This window comes from Orcinus orca, chromosome 6, assembly GCF_937001465.1.
Source record: "Orcinus orca chromosome 6, mOrcOrc1.1, whole genome shotgun sequence".
Classification (NCBI taxonomy): Eukaryota; Metazoa; Chordata; class Mammalia; order Artiodactyla; family Delphinidae; genus Orcinus; species Orcinus orca.
In genome coordinates this window covers 69594733-69614674 of record NC_064564.1, presented here as the reverse complement: position 1 = coordinate 69614674, position 19942 = coordinate 69594733, and the positions used below count along the sequence as shown (strand labels likewise).

The window sequence follows — 19942 nt, the reverse complement described above, 5'->3', positions numbered from 1 at the left end:
CAAAACTACCCTCTCCCAAAAAAGAGCATCTTACCTGAGACCTTAGAAAGACAAGCCCATCTGCCTACCCTCCCCACAACACACACTCACACACACACAATTCTGGCCACTTCAGAGTGGTTCTTGCTTTTTCCTCAGCAAAGGGAAGTTCTTAAACATTACCTTGCTTGTTCTCTCAACCGAGGAAGGATCCCAAGGAACGCTTATTGAGCCCAGCATCCTGGGAAGCAATGATGCTCGGAATCTTAGAACCATCCGTGTTTTCTTGCTTCCTGCAAATGCAAAGTGTCCTATGGGACTAAATTATTTCTAAAATCCTTGTGGTGACAATTCTCTAGCTCATAGAATGAGGAAAAAATGGGCAGGGAAATTACAGAAGCAAGCTTGGCACAAGAGATGAGCCGGCTGCAGGGTGAGGTGCGTGGAGCTTCCTGTAGCAGTGCCTGACTGGAGGGCAAACGGAGAACAGAGTTGTCTTCAAGATTTAAAGATGCGATTCAGAGCATGGCAGGTGACTTGCAGACCATTTCTAGGATTTTGCCTGGACCTTTCAAGAAAGTTTCACTTGAAGACCTGTGATTTGTTTGTTCCCAAAGCAGGGAATCACATTAGCATGCATTATCCTAAGCTTCCTTGTTGATTAGAATTTTCCAAATCAGTGACTTGGGAATCAAAACTTTTCAGCACTTGGTCTTTGAGCCTTTTAAGTCTCAATGGTTTCTTTACGTGTGCACTGAACTTTATAGTCATGATGTAGCTGACAAGTGGGAAAACAGTATAAGTATTCTATTATTAGAGGTAATATAGTGCATCTGTTACATATGAAATCTTTCGATTGATACTAATAAGAATACAGTATATTTTTTTAAAAAGATACAACTGAATTCAAATTCCAGCCTATTTATTACTATATATGACCTTTGGAAAGTTCCTCAGCCTTTTAATGCCTTCCCTTCCGTTTCTCGGTTGTAAAAATGTGATAACAATGCCTATATCTTAGGGTTGTGATAAAGGTGAAATGAGAGAACTTCTATAAAAGCATTTTGGCAGCAAATGTTTCTATCCTCTCCTCTCCTTGTCTTGTAACCATGACCCTGTGCACATTTAGGGGAAATGAGAACGTATGCTCACATTAATCCTGATAAAGTTATCAGGTCTTGAATAATTGCCACATCTCTTCATTTCACCATTTGTTTAAAAACTCAACTGACTTAAAAACAACAGTGAATTATTATTTTTAAAAATTGAGTTCTGTTTTTATAAGTTTGGCAGGTGAAAATACTGTTGACACTAGTTTTTATGAAAAATTGAAAGTCAAAATACTGTAATGTTGACAGGTCTAATAAAATTACAGGTTTTTAATGGATCAGTCATACGTGTTTTAACACACTTTTCTCAAAACTGCTTAAACAAATATTAATACGTTCTGTGTGTATGATTCATAATGGTCTTAAAACGAGCCTTTTAAATGGTGGGTCCTTATTTTGTTTGCATACATCTAGACCTATGTATAAATATAGATACATCTATATTACATGGATACAATAAATTAACATTTATTTCAAACATTCAAATTTTAATAAATTATTGCTGAATTTGTGTTAATAGCTTGTTATTCTATAAGGTACTGTTTAATTCTGTAATTATAGGTTCCTTTCTAGTTGGTCATTATTTGAAATATACGAATGAAGTAAAAATATCATATTATAGAAAAGTGTTATGAAAGCTTTGAAATTTTTTTTCAGTTTGAAAAATTAACTTCTAGCCTAATCTTGTGCTGGACATGTTCTCTCTTTTATTAGACTGCCTACTTTTTCCTATAGATGCTAAACAGGAATAAACAGATGATAAATAGATGCTATTTTCCTGTAGCAGATAAATAATGCTAAATTTCAGGTTTAAAATGACTGTGCTGACCTTAGTAACTAAGTGTCAGTCACACATGGGGCAGTGGGTAGGGAACATAGGGTAATACCATCTTTGGCTTGATGGCAAGAAAGATTTTTTTAAGACTTTATTTTTTAGAGCAGTTTTGGGTTTATAGCAAAATTGAGAGGAAGGTCCAGAGGTTTCCCATACACCCCCTGCCTGCACACATGCACAGCCTCCCCATTACCAGCATCCCCTGCCAGAGGGGTGCATTTGTTACAATAGATAAACCTACATTGAGACACCATAATCACCCCAAATTCATAATTTACATTAGGTTTCACTCTTGGTGTTGTACATTCTAAGGGTTTGGACAAATGTATAATGATATGTATCCAGCATTGTAGTATCATACAAATTAGTTTCTCTGCCCTAAAATTCTTCTGTGCTCTGCCTATTCATCCCTCCCTTCCCCCAACCCCTGGCAACCACTGAACTTTTTACTGTCTCTATAGTCTTGCCTTTTCCAGAATGTCGTGTAGTTGGAATCACACAGTATGTAGCCTTTTCAGATGGGCTTCTTTCACTTATTAATATGCGTTTAAGTTTCCTCCTCGCCTTTTCATGGCTTAATAGCTCGTTTCTTTCTAGCACATTGTCCGGATGTGCCACAGTTTATTCATCCATTTACCTACTGAAGGACATCTTGGTTGCTTCCAAGTTGTGGCAATTATGAATAAAGCTGCTATAAGCAGCCATGTGCAGATTTTTGTGTGGACATAAGTGTTCAAGTCCTTTGGGTAAATACCAAGGAACATGATTGCTGGATCATATGGTAAGACCAATAGTATTTTAATTGCAGCTGCAGATGCCCGCAGTGGAAAAAATCGTACCAATGGCTCAGATGAAGAGCAAGAAGGGACCAGTGCAATTAACCAGAATGTGGCACTAGCCATAGCTGGGAATTTTACTTTGAAGACAAGTGGAACAATGCTGTCTTCCCTGGTATGTTGGTGCACAATTTCTCCTGTTTATTTTTCATTTTGTGTCTTTTCCCATCCTTTAATGGGCTTGTTCCTAAATTCACCCACCAGAACCCAGCATAGAGCAGGCAGTGAGATTTCTGCCTCATTGCTTGACGCTAGAAGGAATCATTGTGAGGCTAGCAGTTGGAAAGGGAAATGGCACAGTTTAGGCAGCACACAGTCAGGCAGCATTCTGGCAACAGCAAGAGACTCACAGATCAAATTCAGGCAGTTTCAATGGTGCCAAGTTCAAGGCTCAGAAAACCAAGAAAGGTGAACTTGGAAAACCTGAGATATTGCAAAGGAGATCAAACCTAGGCTCCCTCAGGTGGGAGGCTGGCACTGTGTTTATTCTATGCGTATATTATTCATTCTGTGTCTGCCTTAAAAAAAAAGATTGAAGGAGGCCGGTCACTTGGTAGGGTGTGTCTTAAGCTTCTTCAGCTTTTCTAGGTCCCCAGAGAGCCTAAGCAGAGTTATTTGGCTCTGTTCTTTTGCACAGACGCTATGGGCTTGAAGAGGGGCTCGTGCAGGAATACAACCTCTGATTCACTTGAGGTGGGATCTACCTCTGTTCCTTGCTGAGCTCTGACAATCCTTTTGTCAAGACAGTGCTGCATCCTCCAGCTTAATTTAACTTTGCATTTCAGTGTAGCGTTCATATCTGCGGAGAACTCAGCTCAGTTCTTTCCCGGGAAGGCAGCCTCTCAACCTAATTCTGCTTTGCTGGGTGACTTTCTTCTCTTCCCTCCAGCACTCCCCCATTCCCCACACACCCCCATGAGAGTTGAAGGACAGGAGGTGAAAAAAGAGAAAAGAAACACTGGAGAGTTGACATCAGTCACCCTACAGTTGAATAAATACGGTGTGCTTTATGACCTCCTCCACCTTCCTACCTTCTTACCAAAGTTAGCTGCCTGAGGTGGTGTGTGCCTTTTACATTGTTGTCTCCGACAGAGAAACTCAAAAGCCCAAGAATATTGTGTGTATACTCAATACATCTAAAGATTTCACTTCTCGTGGCCAGACTCAGAAAAACTAAAGTAATTTCGTAAGCCCTATCATTCCCATCCAGACCTACCATTCCCCTCACATACGAACTAATACCTCACTGCAGCTTCACCACTACATTCCGTTGGATGTTAGCTATGCCACGTGAATCACATATTATCCTTTGTGTTGATTGGATGAGTGACAGAAAGTGTGCTCAGCACTCTGAAATGAACACTGCAGCCAAAGTATGAAAGCAAACAGCCTGAGCCCCTACACCTCCCCCCCCCCCAGGAGAGCATAAATTGTGGTTAAAGTCCCATTACAGAGGCCTCCACTGAATTATGCACTTGATTAATCTGCTGAGCAGTTCACGACCCTTATACTTTGGACTCTGACAAAGAAGCTAAATCTGGAACAGTTAAGGTATTTCGGGAAACCAGCCAGGGTAGTTCTCTGCTATAAGTCCAACCCTGCAGTCGCCAGCTTGAAGGAGAAATATAATACTTGAAGATCTCACAGCTGGGAAGGCCCTGTGTTATCACTGAGATTGGGTTGGGGGAGGGCATGGTCAAGGTCCAGGGCAGACCATCAGACCACACTGCTCCTGAAACAGAGGGTGCCCTGGCTGAAAGCCTGGTGAGAATACTGCCCCGGGCCAGCCCCTTTGCAGAGCCGCCCAGCTCAAAAGAACATGGCCTCCCCGCCTGGAGGAGGGCAGAGCTCCCGGAAACATCCCCGTCAAGGAAAAGTACCGTTACTGCGTCTTAGGAAATAGCATCCCTTTCAATGTGTCTGCTGCTCGGCCTCTTGCCCTACTTCGATCTCCCAATCTGCCTGCTTTCAGCCCTACAAGCAGTACAACATGCTGAATGCCGACACGACCCGAAACCTCATGATTTGCTTCCTCTGGATCATGAAAAATGCCGATCAGAGCCTCCTTAGGAAGTGGATTGCTGACCTGCCATCAATGCAACTAAACAGGATTTTAGATCTCCTTTTCATCTGTGTCTCATGTTTTGAATACAAGGTATTGCTCAAGTTCTATCTTGTCTTGTCACTGTTCCCCTCTGTTTGGGCAGTGGGGGCCTCCTTAACTTTGTCTTATTTCTGTATTAAAGTCCATAGCCTATTTGTATATCCATAACCTATCTAGCTATGATAATTCCACCGGCAAAGAATCTCTTCCTTCTGCAGAGAGAACCTCATTCCCGTTAACAGGATTTCAGCCTTCGGGGCGTGTCTGTGTAGCACATGTCCAAACTGGCTGATGTCACCATGAAGTGTTCTGTCTTTAGGATTCTCCCCTTGAACAGAGATCTAACCAAACTTAATGTCCTTCTGCTTCTGTCCGATCCAGGGAAAACAGAGTTCTGACAAAGTCAGTACCCAAGTTCTGCAGAAGTCGAGGGATGTCAAGGCCAGGCTGGAAGAGGCTTTGCTCCGTGGGGAAGGGGCCAGAGGGGAGATGATGCGGCGCTGCCGGGCTCCAGGTGTGTTGGATCGGCCCTTCCCTGCTGTCAGCAGAGCTTTGTACCCTTTGTGGGAAGGAGTGTCCTCCCCACATGATGAGTGGACACCATCACTTTCTTAAGATGTTATAGTAATAGAGACAAGCAGCTTCTGGGATTCTGTGCAAGATGTATGTGATGGTAGCCCCATTCCTCTAAGGGAAAGCTCCTTTCCTGAGATCACAAGAACCCTGGAAATGTCCTCAAATGGCATCTTCTGTTTCAAACTTGGTGGAGGTAAAAGGTCCTGTCCGAGAATGTGAGTCATAGGATGAGATTAATGGTGTCTCCCTCAAGGCTGACACTTCCCCCCGGGATATTTGAATAGTCTATGTAGATAGTTCTACTGGATAGTTCTGGTTCCAAGATCATCTTCTCAAATCATGCAGGGCACTATTAGAATGGATCCAATCCTCGCAACGGTCTCAGAGTGTGCCAGTCCTTCAGGGATCTCACCACATTAGGAATGATCTCCAAAAAGCTGAGCTCTTCTCTGTAGGATAGAGTGAAGTGTTCAGGCACCCTCAGTCTTGTTCACTGTGCTCAAGAAAAGCAGAGTGACAGCTCCTTCTAGCAGTGGGACACCATGGTAGGGAACTTGGAAGGAGACGAGCTTTTTCAGTGGTGGTTGGACACACTTTTTCAACACAAACACTCTCCTTTTCAATAATTCAGGGAGAACCCCTAATTTCACCGGAACCCTGTGTTCATGAGAAATGTGCTTGCTGACACTCCAGAAGGGCAGGTGTTCTTCTAAGCTCTAGCCTGTCAATCAAAGAGCAGGTCAGCCCAGACTTGGCTGTGGGCTTCGTCTCCCACCAGCACCCAGCATGGATTCTAATTAGCCAGAGGAGTGATGCTGAGTCCTCTCAGTTGAGCTTGTTACGGAACTTCTGGTTATCTTGCTACTGCTAATCAAATTCCTGTCGTGCATTTCTTAACTCCTAGGGAATGACCGATTTCCAGGCCTAAATGAAAATTTGAGATGGAGGAAAGAGCAGACACATTGGCGGCAAGCTAATGAGAAGCTAGATAAGTAAGTCACTCAGCAACTTTGTACTACTTTTACCTAAAGTTCAAAACTATTTTTCCCAGGCTACTTGTATTACTGAAACAACTACATCCTTCCAAGGGTAAGAAAATGAAACATCATTATCTGTGTAAATTCAGTTCATCCAGGGACCCGGGATAATCAAAGGTATAAAGAGTTATGATTTCCAGCCCTTAAACATTTATCACACTGATAAGCATTTAAAGAAAACTAATATTTAGCAATCTCAGCTAGCTTAAGAAAAGCCGCTGATGAGGCAGGACAGGGTACCCAGGACCACATCATTTCAATCCATATTTACACTCCAGAAATGTGTACAAAGATGTATATTCAGGGACATTTATGTCAGCATTACATAAAATTGTAAAAAAACTGGGACATTCTTAATGCTTAAGAATAGGGAAATATGTAATGAAATATTAGGTTGGCATTTAAATGTTTTCAAATCGTTTTAATGACATGGGAAATGCTTATGATATAATGTTAAGTGAACAAAGCAGAACAGATACTTGTTTTTAGAGTACAATCTTAAACCTCCAGCTACACATAGTAAATACATTTTTAAAAGACTGGAGGGAAATTTACCAAAACATTAACCATGGTTTTCTTTGGGTGTTGAGAATATGTGTAAGTGATGTTTTCCTTTTTATACTTTGCTGTGTGTCCTACAACGGATCTGTATTATGATGTATTATCAGAAAACAATGCTAAAATGAAATGAAAGAAGAAAAATCCTGCTTGGATTGCAGTATATGCTATATACGTATTGCTATATGTGCAACAATTTGGACATATGAGTGCTAAAATGAAATTGAATAGATAGCACATATCAGCTGCTCCTCTTAGCAACAGGTAGCCTAATGAATCCTAGGGTTCACTGGCAAAACATTATATGGCTAAAGACACCCCCCCCACACACACACACACACTTGACAAGGCATAGGTAGGGTATCCCCATGGTGTATAAAGCACCCATCATAAGGAGGGATGGGAGATGGGGCAGACTTGAGTAGCAGTGTTGTTTTGTAAATAAATATGTTACTATCTTGGTTGTTACCACAAGAATGAATCAATCTGGCTCACTTATGGGACTTTTGGGAGTCAAATTTATTTTAAAACATTAAGGAGGTAAATATTTTTATTGTATGTGTTACTTGCACAGCCCAGTTGTTGGTCTTATGAATAATATCCATTTGGTTTGGGTATTTTATGCTTGTTCTAAGTTCCCTGAACTGATTTATAAGATATTGGTTCTGAGAGTGCATAAGTTCTAGTTCAGGCAATGAAACCCACCCCCTGCCCCCCCAAAATTAAAGAAATATTGTATGTAGTTAGTTGCCACAGAACTGCTTGGGTGGTTAGGCCATGAGATTAAAAGAAGAGCTTAACAAAGCATGTTTGCCTGGGCTGTGTGAGTGGATGTTTGGGGAAACCTTTCCCTTTTGCTGCAGAAACAACACAATACTGAGACTTTCCATGCAGGGTGCACCAAACCGCTCCAGGTCAAGTCTCAGCCCTGAGCTACAGGATGGACTGCTCATAATCAGAGCTAATGATTCTCCTCAGATCATCTTCAGGGGTGATTTTTTAAAAAGAGAAAACATAGTAAAATTGTAACTGCTAAATTAAGCTATTTGGAAAACTTTTGTAATTATAATAGTGGTGTCTTTCACCTTTTTTCTTTCGGATCACTTTTCAATTATTTTGGCTCTGTTTCTTTTAGAGCAGTCATTTCCAACCTGGGCTGTACATTAAAATCACCTGGGGAGCTTTCACAATCTCCCAGTGCCCAGGTGTACCCCAGGACAGTTAGCTTGGAATCTCCAGCAGCAGGACTCAGAAATCAGTATGTGGTGAAACTCCCTGGGTGTTTCTTGTGTAGTCAAATTTGAGAGCCATCGTTTTAAAAAAATGGCTTTTTAAAAATCAAACTAGTATTGGTGATGGTTGCCCAACAAATATGAATGTACTTAACTGTACACTTAAAAATGGTTAAGGTGGTAAATTTTGTGTTATGTGTATTTTACCACAATTTTAAAATTTGGAAAAAAAAATCCAGATTAGGTCACTCTAGATCTGCACTGTCCAGTACAATAGCCAAGGTAGTACTATAAGTGAAAAATACATGCCAGATTTTGAACGTAGCACAAATAAAAGAATGTAAAATATCTCATTAGTAAGTTTTATTGTGATTACACATGGACTATTTTATGATATATTGGGTTAAATAAAATATATTAACATTAATTTCACCTGTTTCTTTTGGCTTTTTCTGGTGTGGCTACTACAAAATAGAAAATGACACGTGTGGCCCCCATTGTGTTTCTTTTGGATAGCTTTGCTCTAAATCTAAACCTCCAGTAAATTAATAAAAAGTAGCTTTTAAATTTCACTTATTTTACACAAATATTATCATTTGGAGAATGAGGAAAAAATGTAGAGCAGCTTGGGACCACAGAGCCTATCCTAAGCGTGAAAACATTTTTTTTTACTTAAAAAAAAATTTTTTTAACATCTTTATTGGAGTATAATTGCATTACAATGGTGTGTTAGTTTCTGCTTTATAACAAAGTGAATCAGCTATACATATACATATGTTCCCATATCTCTTCCCTCTTGCGTCTCCCTCCCTCCCACCCTCCCTATCCCACCCCTCTAGGTGGTCACAAAGCACCAAGTTGATCTCCCCGTGCTATGCGGCTGCTTCCCACTAGCTAGCTATTTTATGTTTGGTAGTGTATATATGTCCGTGCCACTCTCTCACTTTGTCCCAGCTTACCCTTCCCCCGCCCCATGTCCTCAAGTCCATTCTCTAGTATGTCTGCATCTTTATTCCCATCCTTCCCCTAGGTTCTTCAGGACCTTTTTTTTTTGTTTTAGATTCCATATATATGTGTTAGCATACGGTATTTGTTTTTCTCTTTCTGACTTACTTCACTCTGTATGACAGTCTCTAGGTCCATCCACCTCACTACAAATAACTCAATTTTGTTTCTTTTTATGGCTAATATCCCATTGTATATATGTGTCACATCTTCTTTATCCATTCATCTGTCGATGGACACCTAGGTTGCTTCCATGTCCTGGCTATTGTAAATAGAGCTGCAATGAACATTGTGGTACATGACTCTTTTTGAATTACGGTTTTCTCAGGGTATATGCCCAGTAGTGGGATTGCTGGGTTGTATGGTAGTTCTATTTTTAGTCTTTTAAGGAACCTCCATGCTGTTCTCCATAGTGAAAACATTTAAAACGCAGGGAAGGGACTTCCCTGGTGGCGCAGCAGATAAGAATCGGCTTGCCAATGCAGGGGACACGAGTTCGATCCCTTCTCTGGGAAGATCCCATGTGCCGAGGAGCAGCTAAGCCCGTGCACCACAACTACTGAGCCTGCGCTCTAGAGCCTGCGAGCCACAACTACTGAACCCACATGCCACAACTATTGAAGCCCGCATGCCTAGAGCCCATGCTCTGCAACAAGAGAAGCCACCACAATGAAAAGCCCGTGCACTGCAATGAAGAGTTGCCCCCGCTCACCACAACTAGAGAAAGCCCACACAGAGCAGCAAAGACCCAACACAACCAAAAGTAAAAATTAAAATTAAATTAAAATAAAATAAATAAATAAAATTATGCAGGGAAATATTTATTCTGAGCCCTTGATGGTATGTAAGCCATAGCAATGCCCCCATCATTGGGTGAAGGGGACTCAAGCACAGCTAAGTGATTATCCTGGACCAAGAGTTTTGAGCTCATATCAGGATGCCCCAACCCCTATGGCAACATGTTGGCCACTGGGACATCTTGGGAAAGTTAATTCTTCACACTTTCCTTTCCTGGCCACTATATTCAGGAGATACAAAATGTCTCTTTCCATCTTCACTTGGATTTTATGAGAATGGATAAATTAATGCATAAAATGTTCTGATTCTTTAAAAAGGAACCTAATAGAGAAGCAGCACCAGGTAATTTCCCATTCCCTCGTGGGTAATAATCACTGACGTCCAGCAGGATGTTAGATGGCCTGCCCCACAGGAATGCAACCTTGCTTCCCATTGGAAAAGGACAAAAGGCCCATACTTGACTGTGCAACCCCAAGGCAGTCTTTGGAAAGTCAAGACACTGACTCTTCCCTGACCCAGTTCTGAAACATCATCCTTTCCTAATCAAGCAGCATCGCGATTAGCCACATTCACATCACATCCAGTCTCACCTCCTCTAGCTTGTTGCCGAGGCTTCTTGGCTCAGATCAGGAGATGGTTCTCATGGGTGAAACGCAAGAATGACCCTGAAGCTTTTTTTTTTTTTTTTTTTTTGCGGTACGCGGGCCTCTCACTGTTGTGGCCTCTCCCGTTGCGGAGCACAGGCTCCGGACGCGCAGGCTCAGCAGCCATGGCTCACGGGCCCAGCCGCTCCGCAGCATGTGGGATCTTCCCGAACTGGGGCACGAACCCGTGTCCCCTGCAACGGCAGGCAGACTCTCAACCACTGCGCCACCAGGGAAGCCCGACCCTGAAGCTTTAAGCACCAATCTGATTGGCTGACCTAATTGCTAGTAATAACCAATAATTGCTTTTTTACCCTTTTTGTTATTTTTTTAATTATCATTATTCATAATAGGGGGGATGGGGATGGCCTGGAGACTTTACCTAGAAAGGCTTTTTAACCAGACACCAATTACAGAAGGCACCTATATTCCTTAGTTACCAGTAACCGGCTGCTTTGTTTTCACTTCAAGATTGACTCTTCAGAAGATTTCTTTACACTTGGAATATAGATTACCATCATTGGGAAATGGCCAGATTTGATAGGCACTTTAATTTGACCTCTTTTTGTTTCTTAGAACAAAAGCAGAGTTAGATCAAGAAGCCTTGATCAATGGCAATCTAGCTACCGAAGCAAATTTAATCATCCTGGATATGCAGGAAAACATTATCCAGGTGAGGACAACAAACAACTGATCTATTCAACGTGAATATGTTTACTAGAATTTAATAAGGAATTCTTTATAGAAAATTGTGAAAGAAATAAACGAGATATGAAATGCTTTTTGTTTAAATGAAGTTGGGAAGTTTACCATTTACAATAGTGTCCCCCTTACAAATTCCAGAGATACTTACCAAACATCCTTCTGGATTCATTGACTTGAAGCTTGCTTGGAAAGAGTTAGGTGCTTGAAAGACTGACTCTCGTAGTTAAATCTGCCTGCGCATGTGCAAAGTTTATAATGTGGGTGGTGGGCTTACAGTTCAGTATCTAGAATAGGGGTGGTAGGGGTTTTCTTTGATAGGTCAACTCCATTTGAATTATAGTTGATGTCTGTATGGGAGCTAAGATTATGACTGGGCTAGGTAAAAGGAGTGCTAAGTGTGATTAATGATGTCTGTTTTGGACACAGATTAGTGAAGAAAAATCATTTGTACCATGAATTTGCCATCCCTGCTGTAGAAAAGTGTTATATCAATGTGAATTTCATAGTAATACAATTCACCATACTAATTTCATTTTCTAAGTGAATGCTTCCAGAAATTCTCAAGACATATAGGTGATAATGGGTTTTTAGTTAACCTGAAAAATGAGTCCTTACATGTTTCCAATGAAAAATCATTTATTAGAGGGCTAGAAGAAGAAATATTGTCGAAACATATTTGAACTTAGTAATCCAACTTTTAAGTTATCTTTTAAAAAGTGATTATTGTACAAAAATAAAGACCAAAAGTATATGGTACCTTTGATAAATACTTGTTATCAAATACTTGGCATCGGGCTTCCCTGGTGGCACAGTGGTTGAGAGTCCGCCTGCTGATGCAGGGGACACAGGTTCGTGCCCTGGTCCAGGAAGATCCTACATGCCGCGGAGCAGCTGGGCCCGTGAGCCATGGCCGCTGAGCCTGCGCGTCTGGAGCCTGTGCTCCGCAACGGGAGAGGCCACAACAGTGAGAGGCCCGCGTACCGCAAAAAAAAAAACAAAAAAACTTGGCATCATGTTGATTATATCTTTATACAATACTGCTTTGAGTGCTATATTCTTAACCCCAGTCCTCAAAATGTATTTACAGTTTTCAAAGGAAGCTGAAACTTATTTATCATTGATCTTGGGGACATTAGTCCTGCTGCAGCTGATAAATAAGCTTCTATTTAGAAACATCACTGCCACAAGCAGCCCCTAGTGTAATGGGAAGCCCACAATTGTGGTTTGAAAGCCCACAAGAAAAGCTGTGCCTTGTATACAAGGAAAGAACATTCCAAAAGCTGTTGCCCAGGATTGGGGGAAGGTGTACCTTATAACTTGGTTTAGCAGCCCAGAATTAGGCATAAATCCCAAATCAATTGGGAGTTTTGGAATAAAGTCATGTGGAAATAGGTCTTCAGCTCGCCTGGTAGTGGACGATATACGGGGTGCTTTCCCAAACCCTTAAGATCATAGACGGAGAGAGATGAAACATCAGCATGCCTGTGCTAATTGCCAAGAGCACCCACCTGTGTCTTCCCCCTCAGTTCATGGGCACAGCACAGGGATTCATTGATGCTGTTCTGTTCCCCCAGGCAAGCTCGGCTCTGGACTGTAAAGACAACCTGCTGGGAGGCGTGCTAAGGGTCCTGGTGAATTCTCTGAGCTGTGATCAGAGCACCACCTACCTGACTCACTGCTTTGCGACACTCCGTGCTCTCATTGCCAAGGTAAACATGGGACACTTGCTTTCTTACTCTTAATTAAGAGTTAAGATTCTCATCAATCTAGCTTCACGTTTCTTGCTTCAGGTGCACCAAAACCCACAGACCACTGTGTTAAGTGACACTACGGTAAAAGTCTTAAGTCTCATTAGGAAGGAAGCAGATACACTGATTCTACAGGACTCACCATAAAGAGGAAAAACAGTGCCTCTCACACTAGAAATGTGGGCCCAACTATAGAAATTTGAAATGGCCACTCACTGAAGACATGAGAGTGGAAATCAGTTGAGCAACTTTGTTTTTCACCCTTTTTCTTTAGTACCTTATCTGAGTGAGATTCAATTCCTATACATGACTCCCATTCGTAAATCTTACAAAATATCATGTCATAAAATGCAGAAGGTTTAGAAATACATTTCTCATAGCCTGAAGAATATAGATTTTCCTGAGGTAAAACAGTCTATTGCAGATTCCTATCTCCCCCTTTATTGAAAATCTCAGTTGATGCCTTCTATCTGGGATCTTTTACATTTAGAAAGTGGAATCCCAGGACTTTCCCTGGCGGTCCAGTGGTTAAGACTCTGCGCTTCCACTGCAGGGGTGCGTGTTCGATCCCTGGTCAGGGAACTAAGATCTGCAAGCCGTGCAGCATGGCCGTGGAGGGTGGGTGGGAAAGAAAAAGAAAATAAAGTGGAATCCCTCTGCTCTCACCCGTCATTATCATTTGCTCTTTCTCAGTCACCAGTAATTTCCAGGGAACCCAGTAAACTCAGGCTAATTCCTTCAGAGTTGGGACTTCAGCAGGGAAGGCAGCCTGGCTAACCGTGCAGCTAATTACACAGCCCTGATCTTAGCTGAGCAGCTCATAATGAGATCTTAAGTCGACTCCGTTGCTTCACTTCATCTTCTGATTCAAGGAACTCATCATCTGTATGGAGCAGCGCATTAATTCTTGTGGGCTTTTTGCTTGTCCAAGCAGCCGTTTCCATATTTCAACAGGCATCCAGTCCAGAAAGCGTACGATCGTGCCAAGTGACGTCTTATGGCCCCTGTGTCTCTCCTAGTTCGGCGACTTGCTGTTTGAGGAGGAAGTTGATCAGTGCGCAGACCTGTGTCAGCGAGTGCTGCATCACTGCGGCAGCAGCATGGACGTCGCCCGGAGCCAAGCCTGCGCCACTCTCTACCTGCTCATGAGGTTCAGCTTTGGAGCCACCAGCGTAAGCGCCCAGGGCGACCCAGAATCAGCAGAGAGAGTCAATGCGAAGCCCTGGGGGAGGAAGAGTGTGCACTATTGCAGTTGACTTCTGCCACGTGGGAAGGAAACAGTTGGGCGTGTAGATGGATAGCAGCTTTTGTTTGACTTTGCTTCTAGAAGTAAATTATTAAGATTGATGAATGCAGTGGTTTCCATCCATGTGTTTCAATAAGAAATGAACAGATATGTGTAGATTCAAGGTTGTCATCTGTGGGAAAAAAAAATACAACAGAATTAGGACTTCAGAAGAGTTTGTCCTGTTTCTAAAATCTGATTGGTACCAGAATGACCTGTGGAAGAGAATTTGCAATGATCGCTATCGTCCACACCTGAGTGTTAATTGAAGCTTAGCAGCCTTTGGAATTCAGCTTTATTACAGCACCGTCTTAGTTTGTCTAGATTTTAGTATGTTGTTTTGGAATTTACATCTGTAGTCACGTTAATGCGTGTGCTCAACTGATATGAAAAGATAACTTGGCCCATGGAAGAAAGGCAGGGCCCTCAGAATGTATTAGGTATAACGATTTAAAAGCCTTTAGAACATTCCTCAGAGGCCAGAGGCCCTTGGAATAGCCACAGTTTTCCATGGGCCTAGAAGGAAAGGAGAAACAAAGTTGCTGCCTACCCAGAATCCAGAAATCTCAGAAATCTTGCCCACATAGATCCTGTTCCTCTTTACAGTTTAAATAAAGTTCCAAGAAGAGGAATCTTGACACAAAGGGAGACATCCTGTGACCCAACTCTGTAGGAACCTTCCAGCCTTGCTGCACGGAGCTGGTCAGGTCCTCAATGAAAACTTAAAGGGAACTGACAGATTTATGTCAGGGCAATAGCCACTTAAACCAGTTAAACAACAGTATGAGTCTTGAGCGAAGTATAGCTCATATTTCATTGGGAAAAAAAGGAAATGATTGAGACTGGGTTAAAGAAACACCGGAGACTTATTGGTATCTGGCTCTACTGCCTTCAATTATCTACTAGCTGAGTGCCTCTTATTTGTTCCATCATTATTTTTTCCTGACTCAGAACTTTGCAAGAGTAAAGATGCAAGTCACCATGTCTCTGGCATCTTTGGTGGGAAAAGCACCAGACTTTAATGAGGAGTACCTGAGAAGATCCTTGAGGACAATTTTGGCCTATGCGGAAGAAGACACAGACATGCAGACCACTCCTTTCCCCATGCAGGTAGACTGAAGAGCGTGCCTTGTCTGTGATCAGCCAGCTATAAACTTGTGTGTGTATGTATGTGTGTATATACACACACACACATATACATACTTATACATACATATATATGTGCATGTGTATATGTAGGTAATATATAATTCCATATAATATATTATATAACATATATAGTTATGGATTATATAATTTTTGTGAAATATATATATTATAATTATGTCATATGATACAGATAATTATATAACGTATTATGATATATATTAGATGGAATCTAAGCTGAGGTCCTAAGCTGCCTCCTACTTGGTATAAAAAGGTCTGATGTTCTAGAGTACAGTTGAGGGCTTTCAGGTTGCAGATAACTGAAACTAGTTCAAACTAATTTAACCAAGAAGGTGTTGGAGAGGGAAGATAATATAATGATTCAGGACTAATTCATGGATCCCAAGGGCCAACTCACATCTGGGCCTCGGAAGTGCCTGGACCTGCAAAGGTGAGGTCAAAGAGGATCCAGTCTAGATTCCCCTCACCTGGGCTCTCTCCTGTCTTAGCGAAGCCTGTCCATGGCTGCCCCTTGGACTTTCAATGCATCCTAACTTGTTACCATGGACTCCAAAGCTGAGACTGTTTGGGGCGTACACTTTTTTTTGCAGGTGGAAGAACTTCTCTGCAATCTGAATAGCATCTTATACGACACAGTGAAAATGAGGGAATTTCAGGAAGATCCTGAGATGCTTATGGATCTCATGTACAGGTAAACTTTTCTGGTAAAATCAAAAGGGTGTCACTTGAGGATCTAGGGTTTGTCGCTATGAAGTTCTTATGAATATAATGATCACAGGAAATGTGGGTACACTGTTTTGGCTGACATCCAAAACTGTACTTAGAAATTGGTAGAAAATCACCACTCAGAGGGTGTTGATTCATGTACACGTTTTCAGAAAGATCTCCCTAATTTAAAGGGAGGTACTTATTTTTTGAAATTATTTTCTACTTACCATAGAATGAGAGAAAAGAACTATCACCTGTTACATGAATTATTTCTGAAATGTTTTTCCACTTACATTCAGACATACATGTAAGTTTTATTTAGAAATCATATTTTACTCTGTCATTTAAAATTTTGTCTTATAGTCCTTGTTTTAGGAGAAACTACTTACAAAGGCAAAATTGTTCTGATGCGATGTCATAAGCAGGATAGTACTTTTTTTTTTTTTTTGGCTGTGTTGGGTCTTCGTTGCTGCACGCGGGCTTTCTCTAGTTGCGGTGAGCAGGGGCTACTCTTCGTTGCGGTGCACGGGCTTCTCATCACAGTGGCTTCTCTTCTTGCGGAGCACGGCCTCTAGGCAGGTGGGCTCAGTAGTTGTGGCACGCGGGCTCTAGAGCGCAGGCTCAGTAGTTGCGGCGCACGGGCTTAGTTGCTCCGCGGCATGTGGGATCTTCCCGGACTAGGGCTCGAACCCGTGTCCCCTGCATTGGCAGGTGGATCCTTAACCACTGCGCCACCAGGGAAGCCCAAGGATAGTACTTTTGTCTTCTGTTATTTTTTTGCGAGAAAAGAAGAAAATTGCTAGAGCTCCATTCAAATAGACATCATTTTATCAGGGTTTTTCCCCCCCATAAATCTTTAACTAAATCATAGCATTCCTGGCATCCTGCACAACCCAAACATGGAATGAAAAAAACTGGACTGATAGATGTTTGCCTCTTCTCTCATTCTCTGAACATGTAGGCAAAACTCTTACTGGGAAAAAAACTGGCCATGCACAATAGAAAAACACTGTCACTAACCGTTGTCCTTGAAACTTTCTCAACCCATCTTTAGAATTGCCAAGAGTTACCAAACATCTCCTGACCTGCGGCTGACCTGGCTCCAGAACATGGCGGAGAAGCACACCAAGGGGAAGTGCTACACAGAAGCTGCCATGTGCCTGGTGCACGCAGCTGCCCTAGTGGCTGAATATCTGAGCATGTTGGAGGACCACAGCTACCTGCCCGTGGGCAGCGTCAGCTTTCAGGTGGGGGGGGACAAGTTTAGCTTTTCCTTTAGTGCAGTGGTTCTCAACTGGGGGCATTTGACAGTCTCTGAAGACATTTTAGGTTGTTACAACTGAGGGTGGGAAGGTGGGTGCTACTGACAGTTAATAGGTGTAAACCAGGGCTGCTGCTGAACACCCTACAATGCATAGGATAGCTCCCACCACAAAGAATTATCTGGCCCCAAACATCAATAATGCCAAGGTTGAAAAACCCTGCTTTAGTGTATTAAATTTGCCTCTTCTAATTGCTTTACCATCTTGGGTTTTTTTAAAAAAAATTTTTTTAATTTATGTATTTGTTTTTATTTTTGGCTGTGTTGGGTCTTCGTTGCTGCATGCCGGCTTTCTCCAGTTGTGGTGAGCGGAGGCTACTCTTCGTTGCGGTGCACGGGCTTCTCGTTGCAGTGGCTTCTCTTGTTGTGGAGCACGGGCTCTAGGCACGCGGGCTTCAGTAGTTGTGGCACGTGGGCTCAGTAATTGTGGCTCATGGGCTGCAGAGCGCAGGCTCAGTAGTTGTGGTGCATGGGCTTAGTTGCTCTGCGGCACGTGGGATCCTCCCGGACCAGGGCTCGAACCCGTGTCCCCTGCATTGGCAGGCGGATTCCCAACCACTGCGCCATCAGGGAAGCCCCCCAAAAATTATTGTTTACAATAAATGTAGAGTCGATAGGCACTTTAGACATTCCCAAACACTTTCACGTCCATGATTTCATTTGGCCTTCCCTATAAACCAGTGAAACAGACAGAGAAGGTATTATTACTCCCACTTCACAGATAAACTGAGAGAGCAACTTTTCTAAGGTTATTTAAACCCTTTCTCAAAGACTTGTAGTTGGCACAGTATACTGACAACTGTGAAAGTATTTTTTCTAAATATTGGAGAAATTATTTCCCTCAGGGCCCATTCCTTTTATTACACTCCCTAACTCTGTAATATCCTCCTCGCTAATCTAAAATCAAGGAAGAACCAAATTGGGACTTCCCTGGTGGCGCAGTGGTTAAGAATCCGCCTGCCAATGCAGGGCACACGGGTTCGACCCCTGGTCCGGGAAGATCATGCCACAGAGCAACTAAGCCTGTGTGCCACAACTACTGAGCCTGCATTCTCGAGCCCACGAGCCACAACTGCTGAAGCCCGCGCACCTAAAGCCCGTGCTCCGCAACAAGAGAAGCCACCACAATTAGAAGCACACTTCAACAAAGAGTAACCCCCTCGCTACAACTAGAGAAAGCCCGCACGCAGCAATGAAGACCCAACGCAGCCGAAAACAAATAAATAAAATAAATAAATTTATTTTAAAAAAAAGAAAGAAAGAACCAAATTGACCTGGGAAGGGAAAAAAAGGGCTGGATCCATACTGTCTTAGGATGAGCTGAATATTACCCATAGTTAGCGGAGGGAAATTGTCTGCTAGGCCTGAAAGTTGGTTCCGGCTGGGATGCTCAGTGGCCACTTGGACTGTTTTGGCTGAGTAGTTTAAAACAGTCTTTAGAGGAAACAGAAGATTTTACGAGTGCTTTTAGAGGCATAATCTGTAGAAATGACAATCCCTGAAACCTGTAACAATACAGTACAGTAAGAAAGCCCTTTTCAAGCCAGACTCACAGAGTCATTTACAAGTGTTTGGATTATTCTTGTTTGAATTTTCATGACTGATTTTTATAAAAGGCTCTGTTCTCATTGTTGCTCTTCAACACAATTTTGTGATGCTGTGTGAACCAGAAAGAGAGGACAGTTCAAAGTAGCTTTCCCAGGCTTATAGAGTAAGGCACAAAAACTGTTGCTGGTAGAGCCAGGAGCTTCTGATTTCCTGAATACTGTTCACTAGGCAATCTGGGTATTGCCTCATACCACTAATTCCTCCTTTCTTTACGGTCTTCAGTAACAATAGTATTTATTCTATCATTTTATTCTCAGCAAACAAATTTTATTCTCAATTCAGGAATGTTCATTATAAAGCCAAAAATTTAATTCTTATCCAAAGAGCATAAAAAATCATATCTGATTTTGAATCACATAAAAGTGAAGAAAGGTATAAAAATCAATTTTAGACATATGTGCTTTTTTGTAAAATTTATTTTGGCCATACGATATTAGCAAGGATAAATATTATAAGTGCTACTCTTTCAATTACCAGAAATCTCTGGGTTTAACACTTAATGTGGAATTATATCAACCTCTTGTCTTGTTTCATTATTATTGCTTATAAATTCTTTTTAATTTGCCTATAGTAAGTCATGCCAAAGTGCGTAGAATAGTTCTTCTAGAAACAACAGAAAAACTCCACATTGTCCCTACACGGGAGCATATAGCTCTATTTTTTCATAGACCTTTATCCACGTATTCA

The 19942-nt window shown here is 42.0% G+C and overlaps 1 protein-coding gene across 2 annotated transcripts in view; it reads left to right on the top strand.

The window, feature by feature from the left end:
- Positions 1 to 19942, top strand: part of DOCK8 (dedicator of cytokinesis 8) — a 222374-nt gene that overhangs the window by 176384 nt on the left and 26048 nt on the right. For both annotated transcript variants that reach the window (XM_004276426.4, XM_033440226.2), the window contains 10 exons: positions 2732 to 2874; positions 4732 to 4914; positions 5245 to 5377; positions 6344 to 6431; positions 11290 to 11386; positions 12993 to 13127; positions 14186 to 14338; positions 15403 to 15561; positions 16209 to 16309; positions 17381 to 17573. In XM_004276426.4, coding sequence (XP_004276474.1) covers positions 2732 to 2874; positions 4732 to 4914; positions 5245 to 5377; positions 6344 to 6431; positions 11290 to 11386; positions 12993 to 13127; positions 14186 to 14338; positions 15403 to 15561; positions 16209 to 16309; positions 17381 to 17573 — 1385 coding nt within the window. The remainder of the gene's footprint in view (positions 1 to 2731; positions 2875 to 4731; positions 4915 to 5244; positions 5378 to 6343; positions 6432 to 11289; positions 11387 to 12992; positions 13128 to 14185; positions 14339 to 15402; positions 15562 to 16208; positions 16310 to 17380; positions 17574 to 19942) is intronic.